Below are 23562 nucleotides of genomic sequence, written 5' to 3' on the forward strand. Positions count from 1 at the left end.
GCGCTCTCACTCGGAGGGTGGTGAGGCACTGGCACAGGCTGCCCAGGGAGGTTGTGGATGCCCCATCCCTGGAGGCAGTCAAGGCCAGGCTGGATGCGGCTGTGGGCATCCTGCTCTAGTGGCTGGCAACCCTGCCCGGAGCAGGGGGGGGTTGGAACTAGGTGATCTTGAAGGGCCTTTTCAACCCAGGCCGTGCTATGATTCTGCTGCCTGCTGATTGAACGGAAACAGAACGTCTGAAGTGCTGCGTGGAACAGTGAAAATGAGGGTTTCTTCCATATGGATTTTTATAGTTCCAGTAAAAGCAAACAAGAGCTTGATGAGGGAGCACAAGGAAACAGTGGGAATTTCATTCTTTAAATGTGCTAGTAGCTAATCTCATAGCATGTAGTGGGGTTTTAGTAATTTTTAGTGATTTTTTAAAATTTATTTACTTTTTCCTTCTCTATGTGTGTGGTGGTTGTTGTTGGTGGCTTTTTTTTGTTTGCTTGTTTTTGGGGCAGCTCATGCTGCTGGATCGGGGACCTGTGCAGGGAGCTGCAGGCAGTCATCGTGGCCTTGGTTGTGACAGGCACCGGTGAAAGTTTAGGGGAAAGCCCTGGGGTAGCGCTGCTGGCAGAATTCCTGCTGGCTGCCGTGGGGCCAGAATTCCCCCCACTGCATAGAATCACCCGTTTGGGCTGGAAGGGACCTTAACGAAGAAAAGGGCAGGGACACTTCTCACCAGATCAGGTGGCTCGACGCCCTGTCTGACCTGGCCTCAAACAGTTCCAGGGATGGGACATCTGTTCTGCCACAACAGACAGTTATTGTATGGTTTAAAGGATTTTACTGGAAAGTGTGAAGATGAGAGACTCTCTCTGTTAGAAGGAGCATGTGGTACAGTATCTATCGGTGTCCACAGGTTCGTGAGAACTGCCTGAAGCACCTCAGTCCAACACAGAGAGGTTTTTTCAAATACATTTTTTTCCTGAAGCATATCATTTGGCAAAATACTTCGGCTCAAGTGGAAATTTCAAACCTAAATAAGTTTCTATTTCATCTCTAACTGCAATTTTATTTAATTCTTGAAAGCTGACGTGAATGTTGTGATTGAATTAAAATATGTTGCTTTTCAAGTGTTATTTAGAATTACTATGCTTCTGTTTTTATTTCATTGGCATGAAGGTGTGTTTTTGTTCAAATCCAGCTTTCGGATATGGTTGTGAACATGAGGGGAACAGAGAATATTGAGCACAGACCAGGGAAAGGTACTATGTATTGTTTGAGTTCTCTAGTCCAGCACCTATTGATAGAATACTAATCGGAAAGGATGAATATTGGATTATGTCCTTAGTTTTTAATGAAAATTGGTATTTCTGTTTCTTTAATTCAGCTATTTTTTAGAAGAAATTTTTCTACATGTTTCACGTGTAACCCTTTTAACAAGTTCATTTGATTGGTCTACTAAAACCAGTGATGTGACAATCCAGGTTTCAAGACTTGAGGGTGGGCGTTGGTTTATTTATTTTTTATTTATAATCTTGCTAGCTATAGCTTCTGGGAAATCTTCACTTGGGTGATGGTGCCTTAACTCAGGTTAGAGCAAAAGATTATCAGAGAAACCTAGACTTGCCGATTCTTTCTTTCACAACCAAATAACCTGATTCTTCTCTTTTGTTACATAAACACCATTGTATGCTTTATGAATGCTCAGAATACTTGGAGATAAAATATTGTCTCATCTTGCACTTGATCTACTTTAAATCTATGAGTCTTGGTGCCTGACTTGCTGACTATTGAGCTAAACTTTTTTTGTTGGTGGTGTTTATTAATAGCTTTTGGGAACACAAAAGAGATGTAAACTGCATTGAAATGGTTTCTGAGCAATATACTTATAGGCAAGAGTGTTTCATTAGCCATAACAGCTGCTTAGTAGTTGCTGTAATAAGCTGAAACCTCAAAGTGGGATGATACACGTGGAATTCAAGGTAGCTCCATGTCTGCTTGAACTTCTGCTGAGAGATTGTCCTTGTCCAGGTATATTATTCCAGCAAATTAGGAATCCATTTTAATCCATTTTCCGGGTATTGTATTCTTGCACATACCAAGTAGCATCTGATTTCATGATTATCCCAACAAAGCTGGTGGGGGTTCCTGAGGATCTTTTCGTGGAAAAATCAGACCTGTGATTTTGCATTTCATTGATCGTGCTGATTACTTACTTGTTACAGTTTTAGATTGACTAGAAACAGTGGGGAGGAAGGCGATCCACTTTGCTTCTAGGAACATGTGTACATGTGTAGTCTGAGATGTCTGACAATATAATAAATCACAGAAGTTTTGTGGTGAGGGATAAGCTGATGCTGGGAAGGAGTTGGAATGCTTTCTGCTCTTGTAAAGAAGAAAACCGTGCACCTCAAATGTAAGAGATGCCATGGCATGTAGGGAAGGGAAAGTCGCTTGATACTTTTTTTTTTTTTTTTTTTTGGATTTGCAAGACATTTAACAAACTTTTAGGAAACTGAGGCTGACATGAGACAAAGGGGAAAGTCTTCATATAACAAAATGTCAACCTATAGGAGAGGAAACAAAATGGGGAGTGGAGACAGTTGTCGTCAGTTCAGTCTCTGGAGTTCCTCAAAAGTACACAGGAAACTTTCAATAGATTTCAGGATATCATTGCAGGATGCAACAGGATTTTACTGATTCCCCGGTTTGAGGTTCTTGGGTGTTTTTAGCCCCACCAATAGAGATCAGTAACCAGGACAAACAAGCTACTCAGCGGATGACCAGGTGGGCTGACTGACTGGTCATTGGACTCCTGTCCTTTGGTGTATGGACAGATCGGCTCAAACAAAGATATTTAAACAGATGCCTATGGCACAGATAAGAGGTGGTATGGATATATGTGTGTATATACACTGGCCTTAGAAGAAAAAAAAAAAGGCATTTTTTTTTCTTACTGACAATCGAACACGAAAACATGACGACAGTTACTTTAGCAGAATAATTTGAAGTTTCTGTGACAGTCAAATGAGTCTTAGTTTTCTCTTTTAAATGTCACTCATGCTGATGTTGTTGCTAGATATTGTTAAGATTGAACATGCTCTGAATTTTCTAAGGTAACTCTCATTTGTGCTTGCAGTAGGCATAAAGACCTCTGAATACTGTATTTGCTTCCCTTCTAAGTGCAGCTTGATGTGAAGTACTGCTTATTCTAGCCATCCTGATGGTTGTTTTTTGTTTGTTTGTTTGTTTTTTAAAAAGCTCCGTATGTAGCCTCATTTCTTTTCCTGGGAGACAGATGTGTGCACTTGTACCAGAAATACTTGTGTAAAAGTTGCTGTAGATTGAACTAGCACTGGATACAAAATGTAAGAAACTGTCACTTCCTCAACTGCAATGAATATATCACAAATACCCTCTGAAGTGCTTTTAATTGCTTCCATCTATTCTTTTTCTTTCCGCCGAGGTTAGATATTAGTGATAAACTTTGTTTTGGTACTGTGAACAAAGGGGCAGGAGCAGGGATGCAGTATCTGCAGACCTTCAATGTGGGCTAAAAGAAGCTCAGGCGTGGTTGTGACACTGTTTCTTCATCCCTTCCTTTTTGTGTAGAGCCAAGTGAGAGCTGTGGAAGTGTAAGGTAATGTTAAGAAAACACGTTTTTTGGAATGAAATTGGAGGGAATGTTCCTATCAGTATTGCTCAGAGCAAAGTCTGGCTCTGTGCTTACAACTGCAGGGGATGGAAAGTCATGTTTTTATCACCAGAAGTCAGAAAATACTAAGCTAGATTTGCTGATGCTGTTGGAAGACTGGTTTTGCCACATAACAGATTTTCTCTTTCTGGGGTTCTTTACGCCAGTTCTGGTTGTTCTTTATGCCAGTACACTGCCAAACTGCGGCTAGCAGCAGCTACTGTACAGCACCTCTGCACCTCTTGTAGTGCATGTGCTGCTGCTGCATAGAGACTGAAAATGCAAGAGAGCACTTGTCAAATCCAGGTCTGAGGAACGCTTTGATTTGTGTTGGGCTGCTTCCCTGTAATGGAGCAGTACCTGCCTCTTTCTTGGACTAATCCTCACCAAATACTGAGTGACTGGCAAACTCTTCTCATTGCTCGTTAGGGATGGTACAGTTGTTAAAAGATAAAAGGCAGAAAGGAGCAAAAGGAAGATGTTTCCCAACTCACAGTCAAATAGTCAAATCTGTTATAAAAGAAGAAAAAAACCCATGATTTGGACTGCGTGCTTTTTTTTTTTTTTTTTTTTTAACATGGAAGCACAGTTGAGAAATACAGTCTGAGATGTGTATGTTGTAACAAGTCATTGAGATAACAAAATGTTACCGTGATTTCTATTTAAATCATTATTAAATAATCACAGGGAACTATCTGCATGTTTGAGTAGGAATCAGAGCTGTTTAAAACTTGGTAGTATTCTTAACAGCTGTTTTTCATGGAAATAAAGCACTGGGACATAAGAAGTGACTGAGATGGTAGAAGACAGAAAAGGTTGTTAGTGGTCAGGTAACACTCAGTTCTATGCTCCAGATGGACTGCAGAGGAAAGAGATCACTAGGTTAGCACCAACTATTAGTCCCTAGTTGCTTCAGAATGTTTTTTTAAAATTTTCTTTGTGTAAAGAAACCCTTAAACCTAAGGGTGCATTCTGCATTAGCATACCGAAATAGTGAGAAGTACAGCAGAGAGGCACCTGTCCACTGCATGCAACTAATATTTGCCAGGTATTGATCTAGTGTCCAGCACTGTTATTCTTTAACTTTAGCCCAAGGTTCAAAGTTTTGCCTTTTGTTTAAAAACTGATTTCAAAGGGAGGTCATGTACTCTAGCTAATCCAGACGTGATAGATATCTGTGGAATAGAAATAGTTTACTGCAATCTGGAGGAAGGCTCAGAAGCCTGTACAGAACCCCCTATGGCACTGAGATATGTATGTTTCCACCCACGCTGCGGCACATAGTGAGCCTGAAAAAGTGACAAAGTGGGGCAAGTAATTAGTACAAATTTGCAGAACAAGCAGAAGCCCCAGGTTTTTCCCACTGTTTATGCACACGCACAGCAAAAGTGAAATTGTGGTTATAACTTCTGCAGTTGTATCTGTACTAGCTTCGTCTGGTAAGACTAGATAGTACAATATTGCTGGAAACCAGAGTACAACTGTTATGGTCGTATCTGGGCTATGTGCAATGTTACTGTGTCTTTGCTGACACTGGGTTGCTTGCACTAGCTTGAGGCAGTGGTGATTGCCCACATGCCTGTATAAATGGGCATTACAGCTGAATTTCTCGTAACTCTGAGTGCATTCAGCACTCCATGAGGTCAAGCTCACTGTATTCAGGTTCAAAGGAGATTTTCAAATTTATCAGGTTCAAGCTGGACAAAAATTAAATTTAAAATTGCATGGTTAACCTGATTGTTCTCTGTTAGTATACATCCTTGCCCATTTGATAGTCACAGTCTTGTTTTGGGGACCTAACTCAGAAACCAGTTTTGGTTTCCACAAAGCCAGTGGCACTGCAGATGCTCCTCTGCATGCTGGTCAAGGGCAACTGGGTTGCAGAGCAGCCATCGAGAGGAGCCTTCTCCTGCACTGTGCTTAGGAAAATGAGGTACCTTTGTCACTTACAGCCACTGTGCGTTACCCAGTAACTTCTTTGCAAGGTCCTCAGCTTACTGTTTGGTTGTAAAGTAGTCTATCAAGGCACAACATTGAATGTCCTGCAGATCAAACACAGGTCTGTCTCCTGTTCACGGTCTTGTAACTCATGGAGCAAGAATACTGCATACCCCAATGGATCTGGACTTGGCTAGTGGAAAATCCAGTTGCTAGAAAGGTGGCTGTCATCTTCCTCTTTGCTTTCATAGTGAAACTTGCTGGAAATCGTAGATGTTTGAACCAGCTTCCGAATTATTTAGCAAAGCATTGTGCAAGTGATCAGAATACTTAGAAATTTGAAAATATATTGAATAACTAGAGGCACAGAATTTTTATGGGGTCGCATTGTTATACACTACTGCTAGAGAATTGTCAAAGAGGAAAATGCTCTGAAACTTAATGTAAAAAGCATTGATAGTGTATTTGTAGTGTTAAGGTACAATGTACAGAGTAGAAGTGAGTAGATACAGAGCAGTATATATTTGATGATTATATCTTAATTTTATATTCCACTGCACTTCAAACTAAAGTCTAATCAGTTAAGCTAGTGAAACCCAGAGCAAATAGCAGAAAGTAAGTTGGGTGAAAATAGCAGGTGCATTTAAGCAAGAATAAGTTTAATTTGGTCAAGGCTCTGTAATCAAAGGGGTAAATAGCAAAGAGTAATTGTCAAGAGATTATTTATCATTGTGATCCTTGTATCAGAGAGGTTTGGTACAGGAGCATTTCCTGTTGGGTTACCATAGTGAACCCTGGGTTTCTTTCTCATGATATTATTATGTATGAATATAAATGATAGTGGGTTTATGTAGAGTCAATCGTGGAACGAAAGAAAAGCATCAAATTCAGCTCAATTTAAAACACTCAAGATTGCTGAAACAGTAAAGAGGCTAGCTTTGAGAAGAGAGCACAGGACAGATTTTTTAAAAGAAATTTCTGCCTTTTGTGACTGCCAGAATGTTTTGAATGCCCAAATACTCATTAAATACAACTCTTAACTGCAAGTCTTAGACAGCAACTGTAACTTCCACGTTGAGAATTGCTCCGTTATGTTATCCCTACCTAATTAATGTTTCCATAGCCATAATGTATTTCTGGGCCTTAACACAGGGTCTGCCCCTCCAGCCATTCTGCAGAGCAGATGAAGTGGCCAAGCACAGTAAGATGGAGTTAATGCCATTGTGGCAATGGGTGCCTGGTGCTGTCATCCGGCACTCGCATGTCCTCTTTTTCCTCTAGCTTCCCCGGAAGCTGAGGTGTGCTGTTTAACTCCACACGTACGGTTGTTTCTATCAGACGGCCTACGTTTGCACCAGTAGGCAGCTCTAAATGTTACCAGAAGTTCTGTGCCAGCCTGCAGAGGTGATGGACTTTGCTCAGATTGTCACCACTGACGTAAATATGACCATGCTTTTTGTCGCTTTTCTTCCCTCGGCTGGATCCAGAACTAGGGCTGGCTTCCACTCGAGGGAACCACCTCCAGAGGCCGTTTGCATCCGTGTTTTCTTGCCATGGCCTCATAGCAATCAGTCCCTTACTTGAGGAGTGTTCAGTGAGGCAGAGGTAGGGGAATGTGATGACATCCAAATACATATCTAGTTATTTATATGCCAGGTTTCCAACAACCACAAAAAAAGAACCATTTCTGCTGTGGTAGGTCCTTGAGCTGTATGTTACTCGTGTTTTGAAAGTAAATTTGCTGGAAGCACTGCTGTTTGTCCTGCATTTCTATTGTTTGGGCAGGCTGTTAACCAAGTCTAACTTGATCTGGTATGATTGTTTTTATTATGACAGAAAGTGTTGTTGGTTTGTATTTGTTAAAGGAATTAAGTTTGCTAGTTTAGGAATTTGCTGTTAGGATAGGAAGTGTCAGGGTAGCAAAGAACCAGGTGTCAGGGTGAGCATGTCCTCATGAGCATGTCCCCGCTGCTGATACAGCGACTGCAGCGTCTCCTAGGGGTGGCTGTGGCGCACTGGTCGTACGTGGGCACGGATTTCAGGTGCTAATGCAGTAACATGCTGTTGTGGTTTGCTTGTTTTTAAAGAATAGCAAAACCTTGCTAGAAGTAGGGAAATGCCATAGACTAAGGATTTGCACAGACATCGTCAGCCACTGAGAAAGCTCCACCACAGAATGGTCTGGGGGGAACAGCTGGGGTCTCAAAAGAGCAGGGCAGTAGGGGGAGAATCCCCTCCCTTGTCCTGCTGGCCGTGCTGCTTCGGATGTAGCGCGGGATATGGTTGGCTTTCTGGGCTGCAAGCACACGTTGCTGGCTCATGCTGAGTTTTTCATCAACCAACACCCCCAGGTCCTTCTCATCGGAAGGCTTCCACAGATGAATTTTCATTTCCAATTAGAAACAAATGGAGTCTTGTTGTCTTGTTTTTTTTTAAACCTCCTGGATGTAACTGTGCCGAAACATTAACACAAGTAGGTATCACTGGAAAAGACGTGTATGTTGTGGTGGTCTTTGTTGGGTTATTTTTAAATCTTTGTTGTAAAGAGCCCTGGTTAGTCCTGTGTTTCAGCATCACATGTAGGTCTTCACTTTCCAGTGCTAAGGTGTGTGCTCCTGCTACAGCTGAGTTGGGAGGATGCGCTGTTAGTCCATGGCATGCACTTTGAAACATGCCACCTGGCTGCTCCAGCCCAGGAAGAAGTGGAGGCTGGAACAAAGGGGAGGAGATGGGGAAATCTTTGAGAAACCTCTGCCCAAGGGAGGAGAAGACAGACGGGCACAAGCAGTGTTTATACAAAATGAATTAGTTGCTGCTCTAGGGTCAGGAACGTGTTGTGCACAGTCCAAGTTATGAAACCAGAGAATTAGTGTAAAGCAATTTGCACTCTCAGCATGAAGGAGTCAGTAATCAACGCCGTCAGCCTGTAAGCAGAAGCTTGTCTGTTTTGGCTTTCTGAACTGCATTGTTGGCACAGCTCAGAGATTACTGCATTAATTATTAAAGCAGACTAAGTCATGCTACGATTGTGAGTTGAGATGGTGTATCCAATACCACACATGTGCACATGCAAGGAATAGCTCAGCTGCAAAACTTAATAGGCTGAATCATCCAGGGGTTTGGTGTCTTTTCAGTAGTCATATGGCGACATTGGTGAGCTCTGAGTAACTTGATTCGTTACAGGCATTGCCATCTGTTGGCAAGATGACCACGATTTCTGATGACGTGGTGTTTCTGGGTCATATTGAGATTTACTTGTTTGCCTAGTCACCTTGCTTGCCCTCATTCCTCTCCCAGTTCCCAGACACTTGCTGAAGCCGATGGGGTGGTTGTAGCGGTGGTGGTTTGTTATTTAGCAAATGGCATCCAAGGGTAGCTGCACAAAAATGCTCATGACCCTTGAGGTGTATTAGGCACATCACATCTGTATCTCTTGTAGGCTGTTCTTAATGCATAGAGAATCCGTGAGTGTTAATTTACGTTCTGGTTTTGTGTTTAAGACTAATAGGCACCTTAGTGCAGCCACATCTCTCTTGAGTGCTGATAGTAGGAAGACAAGCAAGCTGAGGAGGAAAATTCTGTATACCTAAGGCGAACTGTTAAGTCAAACCATGCCTTGGTTACAAACAAGACGGTCACCCTGAGTAGCAAAAAAGGCAACGTGGGTTCCATCGCTGTTGGCGAGGGCACTGAAATGTGAAGACTTGCATTGTAAAACTCAGCTTCTGTCAGTCTATGAGGTTGTTCGTCTGTACTGTGTTTTCTGTAATACAGATATTATAGTGGGGTGCAGAAAGTTCTGTTGTAAGCATATGAATATGCAGCAGAAATAGTAGCATCTGTGTTTTTATTTTGTATGTGGCTTAAACAGGAAAAGCTTGCAGGCATGCTGCTTGCCTGGTCTCTGCAGAATTAGATAATTTGAGAACAGCCTTCTTGGTTGTGGTGTTTCGATGGAGGGTTTCTGTTCCTGTAACATAAATGGTGACGCAACAGAGGGGATACCAATAAAAAGTTGGGAAAGATACCAGTTTTGTATTTAGTCTTTAAAGAACACTACATAATCACTGGCTTGTACTAGTTGTTCAAATCCTTATAGATAGAGAAATTCCCTTGGATGGTGCCTTCTGAAGGTGTTTGTGTGCCAGTGACTGACCAGTAGCCACTGTAAACATTTTTCAGTTTCACCTTACACACCTGAAAACCCTATACGCATCCGTTTCGTGGGAACATTGAGGATCACAGAAAAATTTGGGAACCACTTTTACAGAAGCTGAAATAAATGGATGGTGCTTTTAACCATTTAGGAATTAAATCAGGTACAGATGTGACTACAGATAGGCTCCCTGAACCATCTCCCAGGGTAAGAATGTCTTCCAGCAGGCAATTTTTTTAAAATAAAACAAAGCTTCCATTAGACAAAAATATATTTGAAGTATAAAATGTTGTAACTTCCATAGTTCTTTATTAAATATTTAATTAAGTTGCATCATTTCATTACAACAACTTCATTTTGTCACATTGAGCTTCTGCTGTCAGGAAAAACAAACTACAATTTCATTCATTTCTTTTCAGAAAATAAATGGAAAAAATGTTTTTTTTTTGTCCTTAAACAAAACCTTTCTCCACAGTGTATCAAATCCAACCACAGTTTAAAGCTGTATTAATTGTGAAAATTAGCATTATTTATAAGTAGCATTTTAAAATCAATTTTAAGTAGTCTGGTGTTATTTTGAATAGCCTTCTAGTGTGAGGCAATTCTTACAAAAATATTAAACAGTGTGAATTTAATCTGGAATGTTTGACGCTTTCTGCATGTTTGGAGATATAAATTATCTCAGTTTTAAGTCTGAATTTTAGGTTCACAGACGTGGAACATAGCAACATCATTTTCTGGAGTTTTGCATTTGGGTTTTGAGAATCATAACCCGTTCACTTCTATGTGGTTGCGCTACTGCTGTAGCAGAGAGGGTGCTCACGAGCTGCTTTCAATTCAACAGAACAGATTAAAGTACAAAAACGCAACGCATATGTACTGTTGTATGTGGGTACATACTGTGCATATTTTTACATACATATATACAAAATTGTTAAGAAAAAAAGAGCAAAGTATGTGAAAATTGTATGGAAAAGGGGGGAACCAAGAACGTGTAAGTGGCAGCTCATGTGGACGAACAGAACGTGAGAGGTGTGTACATAAACAGATGTATGACTAACTACGGCTTGCATTGATGACAGTGTTATGTATCTAAGGAGGTTCTATGTGCAGTAGGACAGACGTGCTAGGTATGTAACATTAATATGGTTAGATTCCAGTTCTGTAAGTTTCCTGTGCATTGTAACTATGCATTGCTTCTTAGTGCAACATCGTAAGAGATGCCTGAAGACTGCAGGCTTTTCTTTGTTGCTGTAGTTTTAGATACAAAAGGAAAAGCTTTTTTATACAAAAGAAGGAAATTAATGTTCATTTAAGAATGATGTCCAATGTGGTAATCTACCTCTTTTCTACTACACATATAATGATTAGCCCTTGCCCTCAGATAGGTATGATGACTTCTTTTAACTCTGACAAACGCAGTCCAACTATCCAGCTTTCCCTCGCTAGCTTTCCCAATTCCTGGCCCACTGGTGGCACGTGCAGTGCTCCAGCCAAGCACCTAGAGGGGCTGGGCACACGCAGTGAGTGCTGCCCTTCTGGGGCTGCGGTGCAGGGCTAGTGCTTGTGGCAGCGTTTATCTGAACGTGCTTGAGGCTAGTGTGCTCCTTGCACTCAGAAACCAGCGAGGGGTCTGAGTGAGAGAGATGGAAATGAGATGATAAAAGCTCCCACTCCAAGTTTCATCTATCTTAGGACTGAAAAACAGAAAGCAACTTCCAGCACTGAGGCCTGGAAGCTGGAGTTACTGTGATAGTACAGTGTATGTTAAGTACAGCCTTACAAGGCTCAAAACTATAAGCCTTGATGAGAAGAGGTGACAGCTACAGACCCTATACTCTAAATAGTGACCAAATTGGCTTTGGGCTAAACTGAATACTGTGTTAAGAAAGGCACAAAACTATGGTAGTTGCTTTGTGTTTTACTTCAAATTGTAACCAACTGACATTTCGCTACCTTTTTTCCTAGAAAGATTCCTTCAAACGCTACTTCAGGAGCTCCAGAAGGATTGCTAGGTGGCTAGAGTGTCAGAAGATAAAGCTCAAATCCTGCTCAGGACCTCAGAAAGAGTGGTAAGTCCTTATATTAAAGGGTTGGGGGCAATTTCTTCTGCAGCTGCTGCCTTGTACAGCTCATGCCAGTTACTTAGCCTCATGTAGTCTGTTGCAAAACTAGAGATAATTTCCTGGGTTTTGTCCTAGTATAGAAGATCTTAGCTTTTTGGCTGATGTGAAGGGCATATCTGCCCTTTGGGTTAGCTATCAAGATAGCCATTGATAACAGAATCTGAGTTGTGTGGCTATAGTACGTTTCAGTAGGGGTTACATCTCTTAACTTCCCTGATACATGAAAACCAGATGAAGTCAAGAGTGGCATTCTTATAACCTGTCAATAACAGCAGTTGCTGTAGCTAACAGGGAGGCTTCTGCTGTTCAACACAAAAGCTTTATGCAGCAAGGGACTGGGCTGAGCAATTCCCTTCAGATTTTCTAACAAGTAGTTATGCTCATTAGTGAATGCCAAATCTGGATTACTCCTGCATCCCAACAAGAAAAGGACAAAGTTACTGTAGTGACAGAAGCTGCATTATATAAAGCTGCTTCTGTACAGGCAAAATGTGGTGGTGTGTGGTAATAGCACAGCTAACTTGGACACCCAAAAGTAATGAGCTGGCTTACTGTTAAGTTCACCTGGACTAGGTAACTCTATTGTTTGGAAGGACTTTAGAAATTATTATTAAGGTATTAGAAAACCTCTCGTAGAAGATGACCTTTAACCATACAAAATCCTCCAGGTAAACACAGAAAGAAAAATGATTTTGGAGTGTGACATTTCCCTTAAGGGCATCTGTGTTATAACTAGTAGTGCTTAGCATATAGAAGATCACTTTACCCCATTCTCTCAATCTTCCCCACAGTAAATGATCAGTATAGTGTTTCTCTGTCTATTCAGATGCAGTACGTTTCTGTCTCATTCAAGGCTTTCTGCTCATTAAAATGTAACAATTCAGAAAGGAATGTCAGAAAACATTTAATACAAAATTAATCTTGTGTTCAATAATAATAAAAAATCACGCATCTATTAGCTTTTCAAAATTTTTGCTAGTATGTACAGATTTGCTGAATGTTAATTACTGTTGTCTTCTTTCCAGTAGCCTTTTTAGCCAAAGTGTTAACATGCTGAAGTTTCTGGACCGTGGCTACTTATTGTCAGCGCTGGACTGTACTTGCCAGTGGGAGCTGTGAAGCAGGTAAGGCCACCACTGTTGGCAACAAGGTGAAGATTTGTTTTTTACATTGTGGTATCATCTTGTCTCATAAAGCATTAGATGGGCTCTTGGGGAAAAATCCTATGCGTAGTAAGTACGTGGACTAAACTTAGAAAACTGAAGATCATCAAATTGATGAAGCCATCCCTTCAAACCTACTGTAGTAATACTGTAACCATTTAACTACAGTGGATCAAATACAAATCTTTCACTTTTAATCCATCACACAAGAGATGCAACTCAGACATTATAGTTTAAGCATGCAACATGTCATAGGTAACAAAACTGATTAGATAGATAGTGTATATTAAATAAATCTTTGTGATTAAGTAAAAAATAAATCACAAAAACAATTGCTGAGGAACATGTCTGCAGGCTCAGCTCTATATCTGTTTTTTTTCTTTTATACATCAGCAGCAGCCAGATTCACAATTGATAGATATTGCACCAGAAAGACATGTGCAGTGAGAAGGAATATAATCACATTAATGTTTATGATAAAAAACAGATATGACTTCCATGTGTTACATAAAGTGCCTTTAGAGTTGGTGCAGTTAGAAACAAACAAAAAAAATTGTTATTTAGATATCATTAGCAAATGCTTACAAACAGGAGACAAAACAGATCTGTTTTCTGTAGTGCCAAATCACATAGTGCCAGGTTTCTTTCAAAATGCCTCCATTGCAAACAGTAAAGAGGAAAAAATAATAAAAGAATCACTATACAAAGATAATGACAGGGTTAAGCATATTTTCCTAAAATGATTAATGCCAACCCTACCCCAAAATGTTTTATAGTACATGTAAATATTATCAAGGAATAATGAGGCAATTTTTTCATTGAACATGAGATTTGGCATGCTATGTTATGATTCTCTCTTGACTCATAACTATTCTATTATTTATACAAAAATGCAACATTGAATCCATACATTTTCTGGATACGGAAAAATATTTATATGCTCAATGAAAAGAGTTACTCTTGATGTAGCCAATATAGAGAAAATTCCCAACATAGCTTTCTCCTATTTTCTTAATGGTTTGGGAACACAAGGCTCAACATGTGCACATGTGCTTTGAAAAAAGGACACTGGCATCAAGTCTTGTATGAAATTAAGAAAAATGCTCATTTTTTTCCAAGTACATGATATTTAATTGTAATGAAATATAATCTGAAAATGTCTAAATGAATTAAAAAGTAAACATGAGTTGTAATACTATACCTGTAAAATGATTAATTCCATTCATTGTCATTAGAAATTATGTAAAATATTTATTAAGGGCTTTGCCTACAGAGGCACAACATAAATAGAGTAAGTCCTGCTGAAATGTAATCAGAGTACAAGTTAACCAGTTGGTAATCTGCTGTGGAAACATCAAAAAGCCATCCACAGGTTATAGTTCAAAATTCTGGATTTAGGCAACTGCACTGTCGAAGGGTTTGCTCCATGAACCAACGTTGTGCAACTGTTCTGCCATAGTCACTCAAGAGTCCGTTAGGCAAATGCAAAAGTGCAGCAGAACTTGCTTGAATGGGGGGAAAAAAGTATTTGTTTTAATCCACTCCTTCAAATCCTTGAGCGTTTTCAACTGCCATAAGTAGCTTCTCTCGCAAATCTTCAAAAGATTCATAAAGAGGTAAGTCAAGGCGATTAAAGCTGAAATTCAGAAGGAAAAAAAAATCCATTGAAAAACATATGAGATTTTGAAGAAATAGAAAAGGGGGCCTTAATAATGGACCATATGTTTTTGACCAAACACACACAATCTCTGCAGTATCCTCTGCAAATATAACTGATGCTTGGTGTTCCCTGATTATAGCATCTGAAGACAATTGTGCCTGTACTGTGATGAGTTTTCAGAAATAACTACATTTTTTTCTTTCCAGAACTGAAAATGGGAAGTTGTTAATGCCCTCCCTACCTTCCCCCATAAAAAAAAAAAAAAAAAGATTAAAAAATAATTGTTAGATTGAAAATATTTCAGCTTTTGTCAACCTGTCAAAAGTCTGTTTTCCTAGGAATTAGCAAAGATGTTCTGAAAAATAATATTAAAAACTCCAAAGAAGCTCTTTAAAAAGTCATGTACAATTTAACAGGTAACTGAGATGAGAGTTGATTTTTTGGAATGCATTTTTTCTTATTTTTTTTTAATATAATTATTAAATAAATATAAAAAGAAAATATTATATATATATAATTAATAAAATATTTATAAATATTTTTTATTCTATAACTCTCTCTTTACTGAAAGAGTGCCATGTTCTAAACACTAGCTTTTCTAAATTTACCTTAGAAAGCCTATGGGGAAAAGCTAGCTCTTCTAACATGCATTTTAGTGCAAAAACAGTTATCAGAAGAAATGTCCAGAGTTGCAAGGGTTATTTAGAGTAAATTAAAATACCATTTAAAAATTATTATCAAAAAGGCTAAGCTGTAATGAGTTTCTTGTGGATTCCTTTACCTACATTTATTGCAGAACACCTACAACTACTTTATTAACAGAGGCTTTTATCTTTCATGTGTGCATGTGAAGGCTAAACCAAGCCTTCTTCAGAGACTGTCAGAAGCAATGGCAAGCTACTGAAGTTGAACCTTGCTACTTCCTGGAACGCATTCTGCAACTGTGTCAGCAGGTAAGTACTAACTTTTCTTTGCCTTTTAATAAATACATGCACACACACACGGTATTGTCCCAAGCTAAAATGTATTTGAAATAGGCACAGACATCACTCTCTCCCCTTTCCTGGCCCTATAACAATACAGAAAAGCAATAATTTTATGCTTTTATGACTTACCATGTGTGAGCTCTGGGCAGTTTATCAGGAGTTCCCCATTGCTCTATTGTAAACAGCTGAGGACCATTTGAACCTGGATGAAAATGAAAAATAGGAAATTTAAATTACTGGACATTACAGAAACTACCTAAATGCTATTTTTAAAATTATATGTTTGCACAAATTAAGTTTTCCTTAAGGCTAAGTTTTCAACTGGTATAGAATACCTGGTACAAATTCCCTCAATCAAAATTACATTAAAGTAAATAGGAGTGCAGATACTTATTTGCAAATAAATAGTTAGCTTAAGTTTACCTAGCTACCTTTGCATAGAATATGTATAATGCCAATGAAATAAGCTCAAATATTAACACAGGAAAAAAAATAGCATTCTTGGATAAACTTGCAGTCTCCTCTTCTTCATGTGCTGTGAATATTATTGTTGTTGATAGCTGAACTCTTCTTTGGGGAGTTGATTCATTCCTGTGCAAGGAGAATGTCTACACAACACCCATGGTGCACAAAAACTTTTACTTCTCAAATACTCCAGGGCTGGTGGAATCTAGAAGAAATCTTATGTGGGAGTAAAGGTTGACTATACCTATATTCATTAATGCCCAGGCTTTCCTGTGGAAGTTCAGAAGCGGTCTGTATAGTCATTCTAAAGGTGAGCATAATGGGTGGGCAGCTGAAAGGAAGCTTACCATAAAGTTCAGCAAATCCATTCATAGGCACGCGTGACGTCCCAGTAACAAACTGCAGTAATCGAATCCGTTTTTCAGCATCCATCAGTAAAACAGCCTATTGAGAAAGAAAGAGTCACTTTCACAGTTGTACATGTTGCTGTTAAGCAAAAACCAACCCAAACCTGAGTACATAATCTATTTGTATTAGACTGTAATAAACAGACATGTAACTTTGAAGGGGAGCATAGAGGTAGCAGGCCATTTCTCTGGTTAAACCAGAGGCATCCTTTTCCAACTGTCCTCAGGCCACAACAAAGAGACAATACCCTGGCACCAGCTGGAAGCTACAACTGCTGTTCACCTTTGAGGTGACTTGCTTTTTCATCCAATCTATGACTTGTGCCTGCCTGGTGGCATGTGATAATTTATAAATATACCTAGCAGGGAGAATAGAGAAACAGAGATGGCAGAAAAACCTTAAACATCAGGCAGAGGAATGCAGTTTCAAAGAAGAATCAGTGTTGCACTACGACAGGATCTCTTAGGACCATAACACTGTTTGGGTTAGTGAAACATCACTATATCATAATGATTGTTGGTACAATTACATAGTCTTCATGCTTACCATGCATCATCATGACGATGATTTTAAAAAAGCAGAAACAAACAAACTGCAACACAGTAAGGTAGCTTTGACTTTTAGGAATAGCCACAGAAGTGAAATGTGATGAGAGTATTACCTTCCAGAACCACTGGATAACAGGATGATTTGGGCAGTAACCGTTTTTGTAGATTGTGTGTTGCCTCCAGTCATTAACATCAACATCGCCAAGGCCACACATCAGTAACTGTATACAGAAGTAATCATTAGGGTGTTAACTGAAGATGGTATTAGTATTATCCTGTGCACTTTAACAGAAAAACAAGATTAAGCTCTCCCTCTGTTGTCTGACCTCTTAAACAGCTAAGTGGTGCAAATATAAATGCAGACATAAAGGAGAGCTGAGCTCCTCTTCAAGAGAGTTCTCAAAGAATATCTCACTTTCCTGGAGAAACACTGTACAATATGAAGTACGTGTGCTTCACGTGACAGCATCTTTTATAGTATTGTGCTCAAAATATGACGGGTATAAGCATAACAACATTAACTCAGTAAGTTACTTGCATGCTTTACATATGAACATACTTAATCACCTAATTGAGTAAATAATATTTTTGTAATTTACTTTATCAATAGGTTTATTATTTTTTTTAGGGAAAAAGTTCTCATTTCCCACTATAAGTAAAGCATCTTTGTCTCCTAATTCACTGAAGATCTAGAGACTTCAGGATATAACACATCTTTTGCAATGAGATTGATCTGGTTTATTGCCTCTGGACATCAGTTACACAAACTTACCTCTAGTTCATTTTCATCAAAAATTTTAATCAGGTCAATAGGAAGAAGTTCTGTGAATCCCTAAGAGAAAGCAAAATAAGGGTGATATTTGTACAATATGTAACACTAAGTTTTTTATCTATGGGTCTTGGCTTCAGGGAAAGCCACTAGTTAATTAAATGACATACAACAAAGAAGGATTTTGAAAATGAAATACATGGTTCCTGAGTATTAATGAATCTCTAATTTAAAAATTAATCACTAGATTATTTCAAACTCAAGTAATTTAAACTTGAAAGAGAATAATCTTATAAAAGGAGAAATGTGAAACCATTATATGTAAGCATTCCAGAACTTGTGCAGTCATGCGAAGCTTCTCACTCCCTTAATGAGATACAGATATATGAGAAGTCTGCATAAAAATATGTATGTATTATGTGGGTAGAACGGAAAAAAAGTACTTTACCTCCAAAAAAGCATTCATCTGTTTTTGAACTCTGTTGACAAACCTCCACTGGATGACCAGACTATAGTAGTTAAATAAAAACATGAACACATTCATTAGAAGACTTTAGACTTAATTAGCAACCTTAACAGTTTCCGTTTCTCTTCAAGCATCTCCCAACAATACTTTGATGCTAAGAAAACTAAATTAGACAGACATCCTATTTGCATTCTTTTCTCCAGAATTAGTTTGCTGTTCAGATCTGCCTTTATTCTTGTTTTATATTCTGTGACAGCAGTTCATCAGGAAAAATGAAATTCCAGGGTAGAAACTCACTCCCATTAGGAGCTCTGCGAAGCTGACATAGTTAACCCTAGGCACTTCGGTGTAGTCAACACACAGAAGCAGGCTGAATTCATATGCCTGCTTTAACATGATAATTACTATATCCAACAAGTGCCATTTTTTTCACAATTTCATCAATTGTGAAGGGTGAAGTTTCAGCTTAGAGTAATTAGTGAGTAATTTAGATGTAGATGTCTGCAATAATAATAATTCAGAGAAATACCATCCCTTCTTGAATATTCCTCATGTCTACACATCATCAAGAAGATACTGTTTCCTGTTACGTCATAGACTACATTGATTAGTTAAATCATACAACAATAAAGGTTAAAATCTAAACTTTCTAAGGATCAGGTATAAACAAACTATGTTAACAAAAGGATTTTCTTTTAAAGGGATGTCTGATGATTTATTGCACTACAATAACTACAGTAGGGTGAATTTCAAACCAGTACTACTGTGTATTGTTACACTCCGGATAAATTCCATAAATGTATACTTACTCAATGTATTCCCTTTTGTTTTCATTTGTTACCATGATTTCTGACCCATTTGGCTTCAGGTCAACTTGATACGTCTATATTTTAAAGAAGAAAAAAAAAACAAAACAACAACAAAAGATGACATTATTTCAGGACACGTTTCTCATGAAATCCACTGCCCTTGAGCAGCATTTTACAAGTAGTACTAGAAAACTATTATACTGTAATAGCTAATGAGCCATCATAGTATTCCACATCTAAAGATGGCATCATTATGAACAAATTATTCTATGATCACTCTTAAGAATGAATTATTTTCAAAATTCTAGTCCTGAACAGCAGGTTCATTTGGGTAAAAAAAACACATACTTCATTTTCATAAGGATAGAAAAATGTCTTCTAATTCTTCAAAATGCTTAAAAAAAAATACTATTTAAAATCCAGAGAGAAATTCTTCTGTTAAAAGGACAAATAAGCAAAGTAGAAAAATGCATTACAGAAATGTTTAAACGCAGATTTGTTGAGAATGATGAGCATAACCATCATATGAGCATAAGATAGAAACAAACAGATTCATTACAGTTCACAAGAAACTACAAGACCAAATAATACATTCAATTTTTGGTGAAAGTAATTTATCAGCAGAAATTCAACAGAATTAATGCAGACTTAGGTTCCAGGAAAGCCAGAAGTTGCTAACGTTTTTACCAGTTAATGCTTACATAAAAGAGCTACCAAACCACGTGCTCAGTAGTGCAGCTATGGGGAAGGATATTTCTGAATGCAGATCCCGGTGTTTACATACATTGTAGGCACAAGATTTCATTTTTTAAAAAGAATGGGCACTTGGGAGCATTTTTCATTAAAGGAAAAGAGAGAAGGAAAGTCAAATATTCTGGCTATTGTCGGGAACTTCCCCAACAACCCCACACATACTATGAAAACATGGAACAATGTTATATTCACGACAAAAGAAATCATAAATGCCATTACTTAATCTGCAGCCCCTGATAGATAGAAACAACATGCAGAGAGATATAATAAGGTAAGCTAAGAAACAAATCTATGAGCCTCAACCTGCAGCTATTTATAAAAGCAGTTTGTAAAGTTTCCCCAAAAGCATAAACACTTACGTACTTTTTTTTTTTTTTTTTAAATTATGCATCACTCGTCATGCACTTCACTGATTATCATTCTACTATTTATTTTGTCTTTTGAGAACATCTTTACCTATAGGCCCCAAACAGTCCTAAGCTGAGACAATTTTCTAATAAAGATTCTGTAACACCTTTATTACTCCTTATAAGTATTTCAGTCTGCTTCTCAGCCAGCTTCTACTGCTTTTCAGAAAGACATCGTATCGCTCTTGACAAGAATAGAATTCCTTCGTTGGCATCTCCAGCCTTAGATAGCTCATAAAAAATCATAGAATCATTTCAGCTGGAAAAGACCTGTAAGATCGTCAAGTCCAACCATTACCTACCACAACTAAGTCCACTGCTAAACCATGTCCCTAAGCACCGCACCACACATCTCTTAAATAACCACCAGGGTGGCAACCACCACTTCCCTGGGGATCCTGTTCCCCACCCTTTCTGTGAAGAAATTCTTCCTGATATCAAATCTCAACCTCCCGTGGAACAACTTCAGGCTCTTTCCTCACGTCCTATCACTTGTCACCTGAGAAAAGACTGGCACCCTCCTTGCTGCAAGCTCCTCAGCCTCCTTTCCTCCAGACTAAACAATCCCAGTTCTCGCAGCTGCTCCTCACATGCCTTCTTTTCATTTTACTTTACAAAAGACACTTTACAATTCTCACAACTGTGCAAGAAAGCTTAAAGGTGTAACCTGCTGAAGGGTGAAGAACAGTTAGGTCCCTCACCCTCCAAGCATTTATGAGGGTGAGCCAAACTGGTTCCTGTGCCTGAGGGAGCCACCAGGGGAGTGTGGCCAAGCCACAGCTCTTGCAGGGAAAATATCCTGACCTCTGGAGCACCACAGGCAGCTGGCTGGTGGCTGCTCATCCTCTCCGGGCCCAACAGAGGTGGGGGAGATGGCTTGTGTTAGTCATGGGTAAAGACAACTTGCACTTAATTTTTTCCCACATTCATGGACAGGCCCCAAGCTCACAGACGTAGCCAGTCTGTCACCAAGACCTCTCTGAGGTTACGTGCGGCCTCAGCTCACCACAGATGGGCTCTGCCATCGCTTGTCCCCTACCCCTCCAAGTGCCACCTGAGTACTTACAGCAACCACAGCCAAAAAAACCACAAAACTCAGCAGCAGAGAAAGAGAGATTAATACTCAAAGCCCATAATGAGATTAACGTTCAGCAGTCCCGATCAGGTCCACAAGCACGTGATGCTGGCTTTTGGCAATAACCAGTAGGATGGATGTACAGACTTTTGGGTTAATCTTTACATACCTGTCCGAAGTTTTCCTCATCTATGCAAAACATGAGATCCAGCTCTGTAGGGTCATTTTCCAGGATCCACTTCAAAGAGTTGTAGTATTCACTGTCCTACAGGAGATTGAAATTAAGCAAAGTTGGAATATATAAACATTAAATACGCAATTTAATTTTAAAATAAACAAATAAAAACATCTAAAATTAGAACTCCAAAGGGGTTGGAAGGATGGGAACCTTTTTATTTGTATAGCTACTGTAAAGCAGTGTAAAGATGAATTACCTTATTCATTTGCATTTTTTAGATGCTATATTTTTAGGTATGTGTAACTCTCCTTAATTGACGTGTAACTATTATACAATACAATAGATTGACTGTGCTAATTGGTTAGAGAATGTCTTCTAGATAAAGCTGTTCTTCTCAACACTATTTATGTACTGCTTCATTACATCAACAATATATTATACAATTACTATTATATTGTTGTTATTAAAAACTCTTGAAATTTGCTGAATAAAAAATCCCCTCTAAATTCCTGAACAGGCTGTATCTTTATTATGTAGAAAACATTAAGAAGACAAGAAGGGTATCATACTACTAACTTCAAGGAAACCTTTTACATTTAGCTATTGTATACATCTGAAGTGTACTGTATTTCAGTACTGGTGGAGTGCACGTCTAGATTGGGCATCTGCACAATCCTGTTAGTTGTGCTCCTTCATTTTAAAATGCAAAGTTAGAGATTACTAACTCATAAAGCAGTTATTTTTTCTCCCAGGGAGCAATGAACACAAAAGTACTTGATTGCAACTCATGTTGAAGAAGTGGAAGTCGATGAAGTGCAGAGAACAAAACCAAAGCCTGTACCAGGGCATAAGTAGTGCTGCATTCATTGTCTCTTTGTGGGTAAAACCGTTAATCATTTGGCAACCCCTTCTTCCACTACTGTGGACAACTTCCCATGCTACCAGGTCAGAACTATGTCCTTTCATCTACCTCATCCTGCTTCACAGTATGAAAAGAAGGGAAAAAAGAAGAAGGGAAAAACAGGACCTCTTGCTAGTGTTCCTCACAACAGGGAGACAGCTGACTCAGTGGAAAAGGCAAAAACACAACCGCGAATCATTCTGTATTGCGTCTCTTACTGGCCTATTCATGCCTCTTCTCCCTCAACCCTAACTGCTCTAAATGCACTGGTCCTGAAACTGCTGATGTGGCAGGGAATATTTGTTTTATTAAAAAAATACGCACATACCATTCTCAAGTTCTTAAAACCATAACCTTGTGTTTTCCACCATGCACTTTACTGGAACTATTAGCTCTTATAATATTTCCCAGATGAAAAAAAAAAAATCAAATAATTACTAATGCTGATAAGTTTCAAATGTTATCTTACCACTGATTCCATGTCTTTTAGAGTTATTGGTTTCCCCAACATCATCTTGTAAAAAGGTCTGATGAAGAAGCCTAAAACAGAGGGAAAAGCGTTACCTCTGCTATTCTGCATTCTCACCTTACCTAAAGATATGACTGCTAAAGGATGAAACACCATGCTATTTCTTACTGTGTCTGTGGGAAAGAAATATCCTGCAAGGAACAGCGCTGTAACTGCTCAAGTTAACACAGCAGACCCATTTTTTATTTAGACTTGGCAAGCCCAATTTTTCAATTACAAGAATTATGCCAATGTTAGTTACATGGTAGAGACACTGAAGATAGAGAATTGCGCTCAAGATACTCTAATCCACTTAAAATCGCCATTCTTCTCTCAAAGGAGATACTAGAAAAACAGGACCATGAGCTTCATCTGTTGTTGGGCTGCACTGTCTTTAAATAACATCTAGGCAGTTTATAATGGTTGCTTGCTTGGATATTCTGGGATTTCAAAGTTGAGCAAAAATTTATTTACTCATTCAATCAATTGTTTTATTAACTCGTTCAATCAACGAGAAATAATTTTATAGAAAAATTCAGGCTGCAATTGACAAGCAACTGCTTT

The 23562-nt window shown here is 38.8% G+C and overlaps 2 protein-coding genes across 11 annotated transcripts in view; one reads left to right on the top strand and one right to left on the bottom strand.

Annotated features, from left to right (window-relative positions):
• LOC309889386 (alpha-protein kinase 2-like) overlaps positions 1-13027 on the top strand; it is a 71545-nt gene extending 58518 nt beyond the window's left edge. Inside the window, exons 13-14 of one of the 3 annotated variants that reach the window (XR_014319221.1) lie at positions 11745-11848; positions 12928-12961. Coding sequence is in view for 1 of the 3 variants with exons in the window: in XM_082782179.1 (XP_082638305.1) it covers positions 11745-11799 (55 nt within the window). In the remaining 2 variants the exon portion in view is untranslated. Of the gene's footprint in view, positions 1-11744; positions 11849-12927 lie in introns of all 3 variants that reach the window. The other 2 variants (XR_014319222.1, XM_082782179.1) reach the window with 2 other exon arrangements.
• A 1276-nt stretch (positions 13028-14303) lies between these two features.
• LOC309889387 (E3 ubiquitin-protein ligase NEDD4-like) overlaps positions 14304-23562 on the bottom strand; it is a 140697-nt gene continuing 131438 nt past the window's right edge. For all 8 annotated transcript variants that reach the window (XM_082782189.1, XM_082782188.1, XM_082782186.1 and 5 more), the window contains 9 exons: positions 22960-23030; positions 21581-21676; positions 19177-19250; positions 18350-18410; positions 17905-17964; positions 17246-17353; positions 16524-16620; positions 15841-15913; positions 14304-14701 (listed from right to left, as the gene is read on the bottom strand). In XM_082782189.1, coding sequence (XP_082638315.1) covers positions 14599-14701; positions 15841-15913; positions 16524-16620; positions 17246-17353; positions 17905-17964; positions 18350-18410; positions 19177-19250; positions 21581-21676; positions 22960-23030 — 743 coding nt within the window. In that variant the 3' untranslated portion in view covers positions 14304-14598. The remainder of the gene's footprint in view (positions 14702-15840; positions 15914-16523; positions 16621-17245; positions 17354-17904; positions 17965-18349; positions 18411-19176; positions 19251-21580; positions 21677-22959; positions 23031-23562) is intronic.

This window comes from Aythya marila (assembly GCF_965140915.1).
Source record: "Aythya marila genome assembly, chromosome: W".
In the NCBI taxonomy this organism is placed as follows: Eukaryota; Metazoa; Chordata; class Aves; order Anseriformes; family Anatidae; genus Aythya; species Aythya marila.